General features: G+C 41.6%; 1 protein-coding gene across 1 annotated transcript; it reads right to left on the bottom strand.

Moving 5' to 3' along the window:
• Nucleotides 1-31: 31 nt before the first annotated feature.
• On the bottom strand, nt 32-17,274 carry erich3 (glutamate-rich 3). Its single transcript, XM_071202973.1, has 15 exons — nt 17,093-17,274; nt 14,663-14,756; nt 14,073-14,198; nt 13,891-13,962; nt 13,580-13,708; nt 11,245-11,403; nt 10,659-10,868; nt 9,398-9,578; nt 8,921-9,107; nt 8,256-8,473; nt 8,025-8,171; nt 7,335-7,667; nt 6,004-6,147; nt 3,525-5,355; nt 32-3,431 (listed from the first exon to the last, which is right to left on the bottom strand). The coding sequence occupies exons 1-15, from the start codon at nt 17,110-17,112 to the stop codon at nt 1,409-1,411; spliced, it is 5,874 nt and encodes a 1,957-aa protein (XP_071059074.1). The 5' UTR covers nt 17,113-17,274; the 3' UTR covers nt 32-1,408.
• Nucleotides 17,275-18,600: the final 1,326 nt, after the last annotated feature.

Raw genomic sequence — 18,600 nt, 5'->3', positions numbered from 1 at the left:
CCACGCTAGCCATACGGATCAAATGAAAAGGCAATATAAATAAATAAATATTTTCTTTTTAAATAAGAGGTAGTATTAGCAGCTCTAATGACACAACTCAGCGCTGCTATATTTGACATTTCACAATGTTACCACTGTTTTATTCTTGGATCCTTGCTAGCTTAGGTTAGAATTCCCGTTTTTTTGTCTAGATTTCAACTTAAGAAATATACACGTTTAAGCACGAAAACACAGTGCAATTACAGATCTCTAAGGTACTGTAACATCAGTGGAAATGTAAAGCGTAGCTGGGACAAACTAAGCTGTGGGAGACCAACAGCGATCAATTATTGAGTCGTGTGTGAGTGGAAGAGTATCGGTTTACGGGTAATAAGTGATAGCAGCTGCACTTGATACGACGCCTCTTTGGTAGCGACAATAGGAAGAGATGCTCTATTGTAAACATTTCATGCAGCCGTCAAAACTCCTTATGCAGCGTCCTCTTTTTGGTTAGTGAAGGGTGAAGACTGCTTAAGAAGCCTTTGTGATGTAAACATAGAAGCCACAAGACACTTGAGGCCCTCGGACAAAACTAAAACCATAAACAGTGCTGCACTCTGTGAAGAAACTTGGAGTAGGTGATGTTGAAATCAAAAACAAGTGCTCTTCAAGAACAGGGCAAGTAGTCTAGTAAAAAACGGGAAAAACACAGCTTACTTTTAATGGAAGTCAATGGTAATATGTTGGCAATCTAAAAAGCATCCAAGGCACTCTGATTGTAAGTTTGGAATACTTTAATGAAAGCTAACCAACCATTTTATGATAAGCAAGTCTTAATTAGGATATAAAGATGTGCATTTTCAGACTGCCATCCAATACCGATGACTTCCATCCAAAGTAAGGTGGACAGTCACTGTTTTTATGAATGTATACTCTAAGACAAGCTTTTTTTGTACCTTTTGGGAAGTCCCTAATAATGGGGCGAAGCCTGCGAGCTAGTTCAGGCAGTCAACTCGAATACCAATGGTACATTAACACGTCACGCACCTCGTCCCTCCTTAATGCTGCTGCTGCCACTGCTGTGTTCACTTGCTGCTGCTGTAAGTCATGTTCATGTTCCTGCTGTCGTGTTTCATGTTGCTGCTGCTCGCCTGCCCCCCCCCCCCAGCTTCCACCTGTAGGCTCGGGGGATAGTTATCTAATCATTACTCAATGTTCTTTGTACATCTGTGGAGTGATGAGGCCCGAGCCTAGATGCCAAACTCAAACTATATGCTGCTTCTAATAAACATATTAAGAAACACGTGAGTTGTCTGACTGAAATGTCTCTTTTTCTAAATGTAGCCATCTGATTGTCTAATTCCTCGCTTGTTTGATTTTCACTTTTGATCACATTATCCTGTAAACTAAAGAACAAACTATTAAAGCCTCACTGTACCTTGGAGCCGCTCTCTGTCCTCGCAGCGGTCAGCAGAGGATATGAACTTCTACTGAACATCGCTTCACCCACTGAGAAAGTGCTGAGTCGGTCTTTACTCAGCGTGTGTTTGATGTCCTCGATCATCTGCACGTCTCGTCTGTCTCCGTTGATGCTCGCGTCTGACGGTTGGGGGTCAATGTCTTTCCGTTGGGTCTCCTCTTGAATTCCATCGTCAGACGTTGTGAAATCGGTTATTTCTTTGACTTCTCGACTTTGTTCACTTGTTTCTTCGGTATCTTTTGTTTCATTTGCCTTCAACTTGGAAAGCCCTTCAGGAATCGTTGAACATTCGCCCTGCTCTTCTGTCTTGGATAAAGGTAGAAGGTCTTTCTCCTCTTCATTTGCTTGCTTTTCATTCAGCTCTGGACTAGTTTTCTCCTCCCCCTCAGCGCTGCCGCTCGTTACTGAATGCTGAGTCCCTGATAGGCTTTCCACTTCAGTTTTGGAAACATCAGTTTGCTCAGTGTCATCCTGCATTAAACCTTCTTGCACTTTATCAAGAGATCGCCTACTTCCTTTCTGGTCCTCTGACCTTATATCTTGCCCTTTCACGGACTCTTTATCACTCTCCGGCTTTACTTTAAAGTCCATTACTTCAGTCTCCTCCACTTGCTGAGAGTCTTTCTCACTCTGTTCTCCGGCTTCAGAGTGAGCTGAAGATTGAGGTTCCTCTTTGCTTGTATCCCTTTCCTCATTTACACTTTGAGATATCTCTGCCATCATAAGTGGACTCTCTGCTCTCGCCTGTTGGGTAGATTGTGCTTCCTCTTCGTTAGCGTTAAGTTGAGCATCTGGTGATTCCTTTAAGTCTTCCAACGCTTCAACAAACGTCTCAAAGAACTTGGATGTTTGATGCTTGGTTACCCAGTTTGTGACCATCTCTGCGTTGTTTTCTCTTGTTAGTACTTCTGGAGTTTCTTTAACTTCTGCTACGCTCTCCTCCATGTTGTTTTGTGTCTGGGACTGTGTTTGAGGTTGAAGCAGCACGCTGGCTCCTTCCTCCGAGGCCTTGCTCGCCTCCTCCGTGTCTGCTCCGTGTTTTTCAGCGTTAGAGTCAGGCTGTGCCGTGGATACCTCTAACTTCTGAGCTGGATCTAAATCCACAGCTGTGTGTGTTGGAGATTGTGCCCGGTCACCTGACGAAGCAACCGTCACCTCACTGACGTGACTCGACACATTATCGCTCTTTTCCATCACCTCTGAATCTCTGTGTTCACTGTCAGGCTCAGATACATTTCCATTTTCATCTTGTTTTGATGCCTCCTCGTCGTTTCTCTCGTCTGATTTCGATTCATCCTTCGTTTCCATGCCAGATGTGTCCGGGTCGTCGTTTTGAGTGGATTCCTCTTGCTTTTCGACACTGTCCTCTGCTGCCTTAGCCTCAGTTTCTGCCACATCAGCAGCTTTGTCGACTTCAGGTTTTTCAGCTTCAGACTTCACGGTTACTTCCTTTCCCTCTGTGCTCTCCCCCTCTGTGCTCTCCCCCTCTGTGGGCTGCTCTGCTTTTGTCTCAGTATTCTCGTCTCCTTTCACGTCATTTTTGCCGTCAGTTTGAACCTCTCCTTCTCCCTCCTGAGTTTTCGTCTCGGTTGACATCTCTCCATTTTCAACGTCAACTTGTCCCTTTTCACTGCTGTCAGTTACTTCGTCAACCTCCATTACGTTGTTTGAAGTCTCTTCAGTCGTTTCAGTCCCCTGTGCTACATCTTCTGCTTCGCTATCCTCGACATCCTCTGACTCGACAATATTATCATCTGATATTGTTGCATTATCTTTATCCAAGTCGGCACCGGCACTTTCCTCAGATTCCTCCATGATTTCAGACGTATTTTCTTCTTTGTCTGCAGTCTCTGGAAGTTCTTCTCTGTCTGCAGTCTCTTGAAGTTCGTCTCTGTCTGCAGTCTCTGGAAGTTCTTCTCTGTCTGCAGTCTCTGGAAGTTCGTCTCTGTCTGCAGTCTCTGGAAGTTCTTCTCTGTCTGCAGTCTCTGGAAGTTCGTCTCTGTCTGCAGTCTCTGGAAGTTCTTCTCTGTCTGCAGTCTCTGGAAGTTCTTCTCTGTCTGCAGACTCTGGAAGTTCTTCTCTGTCTGCAGTCTCTGGAAGTTCGTCTCTGTCTGCAGTCTCTGGAAGTTCGTCTCTGTCTAGAGTCTCTGGAAGTTCTTCTCTGTCTGCAGTCTCTGGAAGTTCTTCTCTGTCTGCAGTCTCTGGAAGTTCGTCTCCGTCTGCAGTCTCTGGAAGTTCTTCTCTGTCTGCAGTCTCTGGAAGTTCTTCTCTGTCTGCAGACTCTGTAAGTTCTTCTCTGTCTGCAGTCTCTGGAAGTTCGTCTCTGTCTGCAGTCTCTGGAAGTTCGTCTCTGTCTAGAGTCTCTGGAAGTTCTTCTCTGTCTGCAGTCTCTGGAAGTTCTTTTCTGTCTGCAGTCTCTGGAAGTTCTTCTCTGTCTGCAGTCTCTGGAAGTTCGTCTCTGTCTGCAGTCTCTGGAAGTTCGTCTCTGTCTAGAGTCTCTGGAAGTTCTTCTCTGTCTGCAGTCTCTGGAAGTTCTTTTCTGTCTGCAGTCTCTGGAAGTTCTTCTCTGTCTGCAGTCTCTGGAAGTTCTTCTCTGTCTGCAGTCTCTGGAAGTTCGTCTCTGTCTAGAGTCTCTGGAAGTTCTTCTCTGTCTGCAGTCTCTGGAAGTTCTTCTCTGTCTGCAGTCTCTGGAAGTTCGTCTCTGTCTGCAGTCTTATCAGCTTCCTCCTGTTTCTCTTCAGATCCTTCCTCATCTTTGTCCTTCTCAGATTTGTCCTCGATGTTATCTTTCTCTTCCTCATCCTTTCCCTCACCGGCTGATGTGTTCACCTTTTCACTCTCAATAGCTTCATCTCCCTTTCCCTCTGATTCGTCCTCATCATTTTTATTCTTGACACTTTCACCATCTTCTTCGTCTTTCTCTGTCTTTTCTAATTCATCTGCCTTCTCTTCATTTGCAACTTCCTCTTCCTCACTTTGGGATTTCTCTGCCTGTTCTTCATTTGCATTTCCTTCATCCTTAAAGTCAACTTCAGTCCGCTCTGAACTCATTTCCTCCTTTTCTATCCTTTCTTCCGTCTTACTCTCATCCTCCTCCTCTTCTTCAACGCCATCTTCACTCTCCTCTAGTGCTGACGCTTCTTTAATATCATCTGTACTACTTTCCTCTTTAGCATTCTCCTCACTTAAATATGCACTTTTTTCCACTGTGGTGTCTCCACTGCCCTCCGTGGAGCTGCTTGAGTTCTCCGCTGTGCCTTCAGTCTCTGCGTCCTCGCTGCCTCCCTGCTGCCTCGTCTCTGTGTGGGTTACAGGTGCCTCTTCACAGCTGAGGGCCTCTTGCTCCTCTGAGGGCTCTGCTTTCATCTCCTTTGTCTCGCTGGCTGTCATCGCCTCTGCATCATCAGGCGCTGCTGTCTCATCAGGGATTTGATTCAGCTCTGATACCGATGACACATCCTCCTCGCTGCTTTTTTCCCCGTGTCCTGTCTCGTCGAGCTGCGTGTCAACCTCCACGTCCTTTTCCTCCTCGGTTTCTTTGTCTTTCTCTAGAGCCTCCTCATTGGCTGATTTAGCTGATTCTTGATGTCCTGAAGTCTTGTCTTCCTCAGCCATTTCCTCTTCAGATACAGGATGCAGAGCTGCATCTTCTGCCTCCTCTGATTTAACATTCTCTGTGTTTTTGTCCTTTTCATTTTCCTCTTCGATTTCCACATCTTTAGGAACATCTTTGTTCTCCTGGGGTTCCTGTTCAGATTCTGCCTCTTGTTCTTTTGGGTCAGACGTCTCTTCTTCTACTTCTTCAGCTTCACAAACAACCTCTTCCTCACATTTTGTCTCCTCCACAACGGCCTGTAGTTCTTCTGTCAAGGTGATAGACACAATGCAGAGGTTGTTTAGGGATGTTTTTATTTACTGCAGAAGTGGTCTGATTTATTTGAATTAGAATGTAGGGTACCACTTTACAATAAGACTAACCTTATTAAAGGGTTTACAAATAGTTTGTAATTCATTTATTAATTAGGTTGTGAACACATTAGAAGTCATTAATAAGCTTTTATAAGACACGAGATAAACAGGGCAACTGTGACCGGTTGCTTGCCAAATAGTGAGCCCACATGTATCCGTACTGCTAAGCCTTATTAGAAATGGTAGTAACTCATTAATAAATGGTGATTTGTTTCACACTTTACAATAAGCCTCCTTTTTGGCAACTATAAATGTTAGTAACTCGTAAATAAATGGTCATAAAGAGATGCCAAGAAACATCAAGATGGATGGGGGGAATCAACTCAGTGAACAACAGATACCAAGGATGTTGGCTGATGAAGAAGACGAAGTAAGCTACCAATATAAGGCTTCGTCATCTTGCCAAATAGTGAGCCAGTTCTAACATAGACACACTATGTTAGAACTGGTTTATAAATGGTTCTTAATGATTAATAAAGTGTTTACAACATAATTAATAACTTAATGATAAACCCTTTATGAATCCTTTATAACGTAGTCTTATTGCAAAGTGGTACCGAATGCAGATCTGGTACCCTTGCTGTCCGGTTCAGGGCCTTTCTCTGAGGACTCCTCCTCCTCCTCCTCCTCCTCGGTGCTGGTGTCGCTCAGCTCGGGCTCGGAGCTGCACTGGGACTCCTTCAGGATGGCTTCTGCCAACTTCTCCTGCACAGATTTAGCTTAGGAGAGAAAAAGAGAGATGGCACACACAGGGATATAAGAGCATGTTACAAGCTAAGGGTAAACTACTGTGATACACTCATAGTGACGATGTCCTAATGTTTTAAGGTAAAGAATAAATAAAGTATTTGAATAATGCAAAAGGAATGGGAGAAATAAGCCAACAAATATAGACGTGTAGCCAATAACACCAGAATGTCTTTAATCTTTCCAACTGTAAAACAGAACATGCAAAATAATATTCAACATGCACAGAAAAACAACACACAAACATTCAGTACACAACCAAAATGGAAACACAATGTCTTAAAACATATATATTTAAAACTATTTTATGTACATTTTAGGATGTGAACTCACTTTTGTGCCAACAGGATTGCACTTGGAGCACACTTTGGTTGAGAAAACCTATAATTCAGTTTAATACTACATTTTCTGTACATAATTAGATATTTACAGCCATTACCATAAAGAATGCTGCTAGAAAGACAAACATAGATTTGTTTGGGCACTTTGTTTTTTAAGCTATAAACTATATATTAATTAATTTATGTCACATCATTTGAGCTTGAACCATAAGTATTGAAACGCATGTCTTCAAAACCGGCCTTAAGACTCTTCTTTCGGCAGGCCTTCCAATAAACTTTGAGCATGGTACGCCTGGAGTACTGCCATTTTTATCGGTATCTCCGACTTTTATTTTATTTTATTTTTATATATATATATTTTTAATCTCTCACATTTTATCAGTGTCCTTTGTTGTGAAGCGCTTTGAGATTTGTCTTGGCAGAGGAGAAGCGCTACTGTATATACATTAAATATATTATTATTATTATGTAAAAAAGAGGAGTTAAAGAAAGATTTCTAAAATGTAAAAATGTAACCCATACAAAAAGAACAGCAACCAAACAAATGAACATTAAAAAGTGGAACATACAGAAAATCACAAAGAAATCACACAGAAACAAAAGACGAGTAATTTTTCCACCATCTCATTTCACAACAACGTCATTATGTTACTTTAAATTTCACAACATGACAATACTGTGATAGTTATTTGGCTGTTGTCAGTCTACGGTAAATAGAGCAATACTTGAATGACTGGTTGAGATAACAGTGGAAAAACCTCCATAAAAGATGGACTGGTCCAAGTCCTCACTCCAGAGTCAGACGTGTTCCCACTCACCCCTCTCCTGCTCCTGCTCCGCTTTGCTCTCATCTACCATTTTCTCCTCGTCTTTTTCTGCTGAGATTTCTTCACTTTGTTGATTCTCATTGGCCGAGGGGACACTTGTTTCACACACTTCTATCTCGGTACTGTCCCCCGCAGTGTCCTGTTTGTCCGAGTCTTTAGGCGCAGCAGGAATGGCCTCAGTGGCAGCTTCTAGTGGAACAGCACTTTCCTCCGGGTCGACTTCTTTAATGTGTTCTGCTCTCTCGTCCTCTTTGGTGACCTCAGCATCGCTCTCTTCCCGCTCACTGTCTGAGGAGCTGGAGTCTGAAGCTGACTGTATGTCCTCTGTGCAACAAAGATGGAGCATTTCATATTATTTTACAAAAAAAAAACACTTTCTTAACGTCCATGTTATACTATTAATACGTAGAAGTAGCCGTTTTTCCTAAAATAGCGAAATTCTACTTTTAAAAGATGTTTTTCTTGCTGATATTTTTTATTTATGTTTGTAAAGCATTTCATCTAAATCTAGGTTCTACATGTTAACCAGAGATATGTGTTTTCCTCTAGGGATACAGAGTGATTCTGTTTTGCTTTATGAAAAGAAAAAGAAAATAATGCTTGAAGAGTAAGAGAAATATCACTTTACTCCCAGCTACTTTTCTTTATCTTAAAAGTGTTTGAACAAGATGTTTCGCCCACCTTCCTTCTCGTCGTCCTCGGTCTCAGAGGCGTCTCCTTCTTTAGTCTGACTTTCAGTTTCTTGAGAAGGAGATGGGGATTTCTTCACTTTTACTTCAGCATCTTCCACAGGGCCCTCGTCATCTGCTTCAAAGTCTTCCTCATAATCTGAAGAGGAAGAAAATGCTTTGAGAGTCACTGTGTAGAATAGAAGAAATATAAGTATTTATTTCATATTGGTTTCATCCATACCATCTCTGACTTTGTCCTCCTCCGCTGCCTCTTGGACTTCAGTCTCCATGTCCTGAGGTCGGCTGGTTTCACACTCTGACTCGTTGTCTGCAGTCCTCTCCGTCTCCATCACGGGAGCCTCCTTCAGGCTGGACACTGACTCCTCTCTTACTCCGTCATCTTTGACTCTCTTTGGTGGAGGAGTGGGCTTCTTGTCCAGTCCCATTGCTATGATGCACCTGAAGAAGTTAGCATTGTACACTGTAAACACTCAGTTGAGGAATATGTCAATATTTTGAAAGATGTTCAAGTTAACATCAAGTTTAAAGGAAACAGTTGGTGTTTTTCTGGCTTTTTAAAAAATATATATTTTAATATCTGTCGGTTTAACTGACAAATTCTCCTTTGTTTAACAACTTCCATGTCACGTGACCCATTGACTGCAGTTAGAATTGTAGGGCAGAATTGTATTACTACACTGAACCAGTACAATTGGATTTTGGGGCTTCTTTACCCACAATGCAACTTGACCGCTGACACTTCAGTAAGGGAGTTCGGTGTGTTATAGTACTAGCAGCTTATTATATTATATATATATTATATTATATTTCATTTATTGTGCTTTTAGAGTCACAACTGTATCACAAATTGAGTTGACGGTGTGCCTGTTGAAAGAGAGACCCTACTTGTAGCACGGAGAAGCCCCCTCCACTCCGCAGAAGCCAAAGTGTCCGTGCCTGCCGCCCAGTCGTGAGCCCTTCCTGTGTTTGAACTCGCAGCAGGAGCTGAGCCGCTCCACCTGCAGCCCGTTCAGGAAGAAGGTCAAGCTGAAGGGGAAACCTCGGTGCCGCCTGGAAATGAACTGGAAAGTCTCTGAGGGAGAGATTGAGGGTGTGGATGAGAGGAAGGAACATTATAACATCAACATATGTGACTTCTGTGTTGCAGGAACAACCAAAACACATCTCAGTGAGAATGGATACTCAACTAAATTAAAGATACAGAAACAATACATTTAAAGATATTCCATGGAGTTGCTGACCCCATAGTGGAGTTAGTCTGTTTGCCTAAAGGCTGTACACACAGACTGTATGTTATCTATATGACCTCCCTCATGCTCTTCTTTGTGTACGCGAACACACTTATCTAACACACACACTGACCTCCCTCTCGTAGCTTTCCCTTGTACACACACAGGTTCTCTCCTCCACAGTGCTGCTGAAACACTTTGACCTCGTCCCTCATGTCGGTCAGGTCATGAGAGAGATGCACCGTTTTGCCAAAGTATATCATGTTCACACGCACTCGGCTCTGGAGCACAGAGCTCCTCAGCATGGGGGGGTCCTGGATGGGAGACAAGGGCAGGTTGGGATCAGTTAACGACATCATACTTACTCAGTGGACAATTAAATACATTTAAGGCAGTAAGAGATTCCTTACTTTGTTAAATTATTATTTTTGATTTGAATGAATTGGGTTTTCTTTGCAGCCTTACTGTCAGCACTGTCTTAACAATAGTCTGTGACTAGAGGTGAAGGGAAATAAAAAGCTCACGGTCCCTGTATGCTGGCAAATTAAGCTTATAGTTAGGGCTGATTAGATTCAGCCCCTAGTTTTGCTGCTATGGGCTTAGACTGTCGGGGGACACCTTACTTCTTCCTTCTCTCTGTCTGTACCTGTGTACTCTCATGTTCCGAATAACCCAGTTTCCCCCACATTTATTTTTGGTGTCTATCTACGCCGGGATCCTGAGTCCTGATCTGAGTCCTGATCCTGATCTGAGTCCTGGACTTCGAGTCGTGGCTGAACCTGTCACTGTGGTCCTGCCTGACTCTCACCATACTACTTCCCTGATGGCTCCCACAGGATTGTTGACATCCTCGTTGATTCATCTTCTTATTATAGACACATGCATTTCCAAATATTTGGTCTACCTGTTGTGAATGTATTATCTCTTCAATTTACACACGGCATCTATTGCACGTCTGTCCGTCCTGGGAGAGGGATCCCTCCTCTGTTGCTCTCCCTGAGGTTTCTCCCATGTTCCCCTTTAACTGTGGGGTTTTTCCTTTTTTGGAAGTGTTTCCTTGTACGATGTGAGGGTCTAAGGACAGAGGGTCTAAGGACAGAGGGTCTAAGGACAGAGGGTCTAAGGACAGAGGGTGTCGTATTGTCATACTGATATTCTGTACAAACTGTGAAGTCCACTGAGACAAATGTAACATTTGTGATATTGGGCTATATAAATAAACATTGATTGATTGATGTTAGATATACAGAATAAAGATGATCACGGACAAATACATTGTAATCATAAAATAGAGAATACTGCTGAGTCTTGCAGAGACCTAAGTAATCCAAAGGGGCTGTTATTTTGATGTGGAAGGTGTTGTTGCCGGGGAAAACGTAACAAGAGACAAAGACCTCGTAGGCGTCCACTCCACTGGAGGCGGTGGTGGGACGCAGTCTGCGGCCTCGGAGCGTCCCGCTGGGAGTGACCTTCACCCCCCTCTCTCTCCTCTTCGTGGAGGGAGGCACCGGGGTGACAAAGTTGTTGATGACGGGCAGGCAGTAGGGTGAGATGCCACGGGGGGGCTCGGCTGTGGTCCGATGTCTCCGGGACTCCTTCTCCATCTGGGAGAGAAGTAGAAAGGTTTAGTGTGTGCTGTTGCTGCAGCAGAGCAATGACTATGTCTGTGTGTGTGCTTGTAAAGCAGACAAAGCTAAGCTACGTTCACACTTTGTTTAGTAAAGAAAAGTAATGTGGCTTTCTGGTTTTAGCACAAACTATTTTGCTGAGCTTGTAGGCACTTGTACAATATGTGTATGATACAACTCTATTTTGTATCTTTTATCACTCACTGTGCAACTGCAAGAGTTCTGAAACTAGTTTCCAAAGACAGGTGATATTGATCTAGAATCTGATTTTGTCCATACAGAAAAACTGTCATGCAAACTCTCTAGCAGGAAGGCAGATGGAATGAACGGGTCTCATGTGTCGCGGCCTCACAGTGCTGTTGAGCGTCTGCTCGTTCTCATTGGACGACTCCAGCAGTCTGTAAGGGGAGCTGCGTCTGAGCGAGGCGGTGGTGCTGTTACTGCCGATCGGCTTCAGACGCACCGGCCGCTGCATCTTCCCCGGAGCCGTGTTGGGTCGAGACGAGCCCGGCTGCAGCACCGTGACACACACACACACACACACACACACACACACACACACACACACACACACACACACACACACACACACACACACACACACACACACACACACACACACACACACACACACAAATTCAGTTTGATTTGCTGTGCTCCAGTAAAACTAATAGTATAAATTAAACATACACAATTAAGAGCATCCCATGTTTGAGGCCAGCATAATGGAAGGAATAATGCTTTTAATTACATAGTATATGTCAATTCTCTCTTAATATATTGAGATTAAGGGGTTCATTCTTGAAACAATGTCACCCTAAGGTGCACTTAGTACTTATTTTTGGAGTTTTTCAATGGTAGGTGCCTTATGCAGCTTATTTGCATTTATGTTTGCAATTATATTTTCTTTTTCTCATTAATCTTTGCTACAGAGAATGGATGGTATGTGTTGGAGGCAAGCATAACTGGAGGAAGAGTTGTTTTATTATTCTACATTTGGTATTCCTCATATCAAATACATCTGTATATTTTCCTTTATTTTTCATACATAATTCTACAGTGTGCAGGTAATATATTGTTACACCTTGTTGTGGTATATTGATTTCATGTAATCTGCTCTTTTGTTTATTTGATACTGAATACACTTATTTCTATGCTGATAAAGAAATGTTACAATGCAAATGACTCTGACATTCACCGCCAACATTTGACTGTGCATGTATTGCAAACCAGCCTGTACCTGCTGAAGTGTGCCATGTTTGCACACTTAATACTGGGATTTCAAAAGGTAAACACAGAGATCAAGGGCAGGATTACCAGCTCTATTTACTCTGGCCTCAAAGTCTGTGACTTCTTACATTTCAAAGATAACGCACTTCAAATCCCACTGCTTCACGCTAACCTGTCTGCACACACAGCCACAGAAGCTGATACAGCTCCTCTAAACATGCCGACGGAGAAAGGATTTTCTTAACAGACGTAAAATGTTTTACCAGAAATAAGGCCTTGGACATAGAAACCACTCCTGCCTGAGTTTGAGTGTTTAAAACAGATTTAATGTTTTGGTTTCAAAATGAAATTGGGGCTTTTTAGCTTGAGGGATGTTGCATTATAGCAGGGCTATTCAATTAGTTTGGAACGGGTGCCGGTTGATGAAAATGATCCAAAGCAAGGGGCCGGGAAAAAGATGGCTTGAAATATGAGCAATCATATTAAGAGCTTCAGATACAGTAAATACTACAACAGCACAGTGGAGTGTATATTGTGTTTAATTCAATCAAACAACATAGCCCCAAGGCCGTAATAGATCTAAATGGCAAGTACAGAACTCAGTAGGCCTACATGTGAAGCTAATTTAACCATCAACATCATTTCATTTAGGTGAAATTATCTAATAATTCACGCAGAGATGCAATAAATGAAAGGAGTTGTCACGACAGAAGCTAGTAGGTGGGTTCGAACCCGAGCCCGCCGAAGTTTTCAGGCAATGTCTTCCCCTCTCTCTCTCAATGTAACACCCTCTCTGGAATAAAGGCACTTTTTAAAAATCTTTTAAAAAAAAGTTGATTACTTTTTAACATTATACTCAAAGGGCCAGTAAATATCACCCCGGGGCCGGATTTGGCCCGCGGGCCACCAATTGAATAGCCCTGCATTATAGTGTAAAAAATAAACTGACGAATCAAATGCAGGTGAGCTGCAAATGAAGAAATAGTTGCCGCGATGAAAATAGTCAAGCGGTTGAAATACCTTTGAACAGAGGCAGGCTAACTGTGCCAGAGGCTGTCCAATGTTAACAACAGTTTGAGGGATGATGCATTATTAACCTCTGAGACATAATATTTACTATGAGTGCACTTAATTCAAATCAATCCTTGTGTGTTCCTCTTGTAAAACACAGATGTGATTGACCTATAAGGCTTAATCTGATTGGAGTAATTAAAGTTCTTTAAATTAATATTGAGGTTTTAAACTCAGACGTAATATTTGAGAGACCATGTGGTGTCATTGAACCATTTTTGCATTATGGAGATGCTTTAATAAAAGGTCAGAATTAAAAAATGCACTTGAATAAGAACATGCATCAGTGATTGAAATGGTTCCTGATTGGCCTGTAGCTTTCACAGGTGACTACATCTTACTAAGATGCTACAATCAACTGGTGTATGAATTATGTTCTGACTCACAGATTCAGAGGACTCAGAGTGCTCCCCCTCTGGACCAGAGTGCTGTTTCCGGATGCCTCGGGCACCCGTGGGTGGGCGTGGAGACAGGATACGGATGATCTCTTCTTCATATCTTTTCGAGCAATCCACCTTCCCAAACAAAAAACATTCATTACCATTGTTGCCATTTTGTATGCGTGGCCATACCTTGTGTGTTTAACCTGTTATCTGTAAATAAAAGTACATGCTGCTAATAATGTTCTGGGGTTTCATATTATTCAAAATAATACAAAATCTGGAAGCAAAGTGTTGTTTAAATGTTAATGATGTACTTTGATCTTATGCACCCTTTCCCTCCTTGCAAACTCCTCCAGTTTCCTTTTGATCTCTATTTGGTGGACACGCTGTTTGGGAGGGGCACAGAACACATTTGAATCGGTTATTATTCAAGCATGAGCACAGATTCGCTGAGTGTTTTTACTGTTTTGTCCCTGATAAAGTGTGCTCCTCCCACCTCCATCTCCAGCACCTTGTGGAAGATGGCCTGGGCCAGGCATTCTCGGATGTGTCTGTGGTGCGCTCTCTGGATCAGCTTGTGTCTGTACTCCTTGTCTGGAACAATGCGCCCACTCCTTGTGATCTGAAAACAACGATAAGCAAAGTTCAAGATACGGTTTAGGTTTTCAAAGACATTGTTGTCTAACTGAGGTCACCAAGATCTGACATTTTAGGCATACATATCTTTAAAGGCTTTGAACAGAATTTGTTTTACTTGGTTCAGCCTTTAATAATCAAAATTGCACCTGAAAAACGTTTTCTCATGTTTGAAGTGTGCTGGGCTTTAGATGTTTTGTTTGTTTACTAACCTTAATAACTTAAGACTTGAAGCAAAGGTTGTGTGCTACTTTAAATCTGCCAGATATAACATTTGATTACTAGATAAAACCCCTCAATGTATCTGAGAGTAATAATATACACAGTATGGATATCGTAAACCTCAAATCTGTAGCTCTCAGAAGTATCACATCCACCACGATCACCATCATCATCATCATCATCATCATCATCATCATCATCATCATCACCATCAACCTGCTGACGTACCAGTCCTGCTCTCTGCAGGTGTCTCCTGATCCGAGTGTTGCTGAAGTATCCTGCCAGATGTCTGTCTGTGAGACTGTTGTATGCTGAAATAAGTCTGCAGAAACAACAGCAAAAAAAACACTCATTAAATGAATCTCAGACAAATAAACTGATAATAAATACAATTAATTTTTCACTTTTGTAGAACTTTAAGTTGAGTAATGCTATGGAACACTGGTGGGACAAACGTCAAACACTTTGGACACACTACTCAGTCACATGGATGAAGGGGGGAGCTAAGAGAAAGCAGGAGAAGAGATCGAGTGTTGGAGCAGGATTGGAGAATTGAGAGACTCTGAGTGTCTTTTATCTTGGGGAAGGGTCCAGAGCCTCAGAGGTGGTCTGGAAAAAGCTCTGTCATAGAAGTTGCAAAGGTTAGACTATGGGATGTGTGGGAGAAACTTCTGAAGCAATTGGAGTCAGGACTCAAAGAGACACGAGAAGAGCTGGAGCTTTGATGGCAAACACTGCCGCTTTATTTGGAGCTTCGGCCGGAGAATTCACAAGACATGTCACGGGCCACGGTCTGACCACACGGTAGAGATGCCACACCAATTCTGATGAACCATCCTGTAGCTCCAGGTTTTAACCAGTTCAGAGTGTAATAATCAACATTCTTCAATAGATAGACTAAACAGCTGAGGACACTGAATCACATTTGTTGTCGCTTATGGCTCGGTTCATCTACACCCCGAGAAGGATGTGTTCCAGGTGTCCCACAACAATAACTATCTCTGACCGAGAGTTGCCCGGTCTTAAACTGGTAGCAACAACAAAATGCTAGGGCAGCCCCTCCTTATGGGAGATAACGGCTGCTCTAGGCTGGGCATCTGCGCCAGAGGGCGAAAGATGACACGCAGGGGAAATGATTCCCCAACAGGATGGAGAGTAGGGAGGCCAAGCTAGATCTAAGGTATCTGGGGCCTTGTTGGTGATGAGTTTGTATGTCAACACCAGGATTTTTAAGTTAATTGACAGGGAGACAGGAAGCCAGTGGAGGTCTTTTAGGACTCTGAATGTCTTCCACTAGAGATCTTGATTACTGTTCACAGAAAACAAGAATCCCAATCAAATTATTTAGTGGGGCACAACACCATGCTTGTTTGTTTGTTGGTTGTTCCTTGTCAGCCCGGCCGGACTGAACGTGTTTTTCCAACACAGATTTGATTTCCTCCAGCATTTGTGTACGAGACAAGAGGATGTCACTATAGGGTCGGTTACCGGGGTCTGATTACAAACAGGAAGTAAAGGGGATGGTACACTTAACCCTGTCTGCCTACTCTTTGTGCACCTGGCGTGTGTCTCTGGTGTTCTTCAGATTCTGCTCCAGATTTCTCTTGGAGCCACAACATGGTGGTTGAACTACTACGGGTAATTATTAACATGACTTTCTCTGACCCATCGAGAAGTCTAAAGAAATGAAAAACAAAACTAAGCCTGGATTAAAATAAAAAAAGTTATTAGTATTCAAGTAAGTTAGTTGTAGAAGTTAAAATGCAAATTCTACACTAGAAAATTACTCGGTTAGAAAGACCGCAATACAAATATACTTAAGCTTTAGCAGATTGACCCCTATCAGTGTATTTATTTTTCTATTGTTGCAATTCCAGTTCATTTAACCTACTTCATATAATAATTAATCCATAACAATGCATGCTGCATACATTTTAACAAATAGTGTATACATACAGTATATTCTGTGAAGTAACTTTTTTACTTTCAATCGTAGTGGAGTGGAAGCATGTTACTAAAAACAAGTACCTTAAAGTACTTAAGTAAATGTATAGTACTTATCGACATTACACTGCTGGTAACAGAACATTTTCTTCAAAGTATATGAATACTTTTTTGACAAAATTATCTTTTCATCACTCCATCATTGTTGCTAGTGTTTTTTCTTTTCTTTCTAAGTTGTGTTCAATGTCATTTGTTGTTCACAGTTATGTGATACAACTGCTATTTCAAACGTTTTTTTTTAGCATTTACTAGCTTTTAGTGGACTTAAAGTGCGATAGAGCCTAGTCTAAAAGTATATTGGTCTTACCCAGAGCCCTTATCTCTCTAGGGCTCTGGTCTTACCTAAAAGTAGTAGCTTGTTTTTAAATATGTCACTCTCATACAATTGTTTATTAGAGCAGCCTAATGTTTGTGACGCAATGTTAAACAGTAGGCTAGCATTAGCATAGTTTGAGTGTCAATTAAAAGTATTTAATTCTGCCTCTTTAATGACTATATTACTGGATATTTGAACCTCGTAACATATTTTTAATAATAAGCTATTATAATTATTTGAGGTAAATACAACATAAAAAACCATATTAAGTCAAACAAAGTTGCACAAACATGCTAACTCCCTAATGTTTAATGTTAAACAGTAAATTGCACACTTACCCTGGGTTGAGGTGACTCATGGTTTTCAGCTCGCCCTCTTTTAAAAACCCTCCCACAATTATATTTGAGATCAAAGGGGCCGTTGTCTTCACCGTAAGGCCAGTATTAAATCAAATTAAGCCGGCAGAAGTGTTCTAAAGTGCGGCTGTTTTATTTCAGAGGAGTCGGTCTGCACTCAGAGCGGAACTGTGACACTCAGCGGTTGCTATCATGGTTGCTATGGGACATCACGTGATGGTGCTGCTGCCAATGAGGATCCACTTACAGAGTCCAACAACCAGAAACTATTACACATGTATTTAAACATTTACACATTCACTTGGTTTTCGACTCTATTATATGTTGTTTACAAGTTATCATAATATAAAAACTGTGAAGGTTTAAACATATTTTGAACAAGAAACAAATAACTATGAATGTATAGTACACTTCTACTTTGACGTGGCCGTACATTTGACCTCCATAGGCTAAAGGAAGTTTTATGTGAGTTAAAAATATATTAAAACTATTAAAGTTTTAGATACTCAAAAAGTAAAAAAGAAAGAAAGTGTGCTCTCATGTATACTTTAACAAAATGTATTATCAATTTATTTTATCTAAATTCCTTATCTTGAGATTACATCTTGAGTAGGCATACAGTCAAATATATATATTTTTGAATAAAAAAATGTCATACCAGATATTTGTTCCCCCATTAATGGAAAACGACCGCAGTCTAAATACAGCCAAATTAAAGCAGGCAGAACAGTAATGATATCCTAAGAGATCTGTAATGGCAAGTGACGTGCATAGAAGTGCTGATTAATGCAATCCCAATTGCTTGTGTGTGTATGTGCGCGTGCGTGCGTGTACAGTACGTGTATATATGCGTGTATACGTGTGTGTGCGTGAGTTTGTGAGTGTGTGTGTGTGTGTGTGTGTGTGTGTGTGTGTGTGTGTGTGTGTGTGTGTGTGTGTGTGTGTGTGTGTGTGTGTGTGTGTGTGTGTGTGTGCAAATAAAAAATGTATGCATTATTTTTTTGCTTAAACTGACTGAACTAAAATTATATCAAATCCCTCGTCGAGCCTCTGATTTGAAAAAAGTATTAAATGTGATATATTAACCGTTATAGATCTCAGGAAACACACTCAGTTTACACCTAAAGCTGTGCAGGTCCTCTGTGGCCATCTAGTGGAAGTGTTGAGGATTAATTTTTACCAGTAAACAGCATCATTTTCACATTTTCTAGACAATAGTATACACAAACGTCTTAATGTGAAGCTCATTATATTAACGGATAGCCTACATTAAATAATCAAGAACAGCCTGCATCTGATTATCTAATATGTGTATGATACATATACTGTAAATCAGGTGTGTTTGCTTCTGCTGTCTGTCTGTCTTCTGGTGTCTTACTGCCTTGATGTTGTTTTGAAGTATCACATTAAATCCGACCTAGACTTTGAATTTTCTGGCATAATCTCCTAATTTTTCTAATCAATTGAAGTGTTTGTCAGTACCAGAGAGG

This window comes from Pseudochaenichthys georgianus, chromosome 4 (assembly GCF_902827115.2).
Source record: "Pseudochaenichthys georgianus chromosome 4, fPseGeo1.2, whole genome shotgun sequence".
In the NCBI taxonomy this organism is placed as follows: domain Eukaryota; kingdom Metazoa; phylum Chordata; class Actinopteri; order Perciformes; family Channichthyidae; genus Pseudochaenichthys; species Pseudochaenichthys georgianus.
The sequence above is the reverse complement of the archived record's forward strand: the minus strand, read 5'-3'. Positions and strand labels throughout refer to the sequence as shown.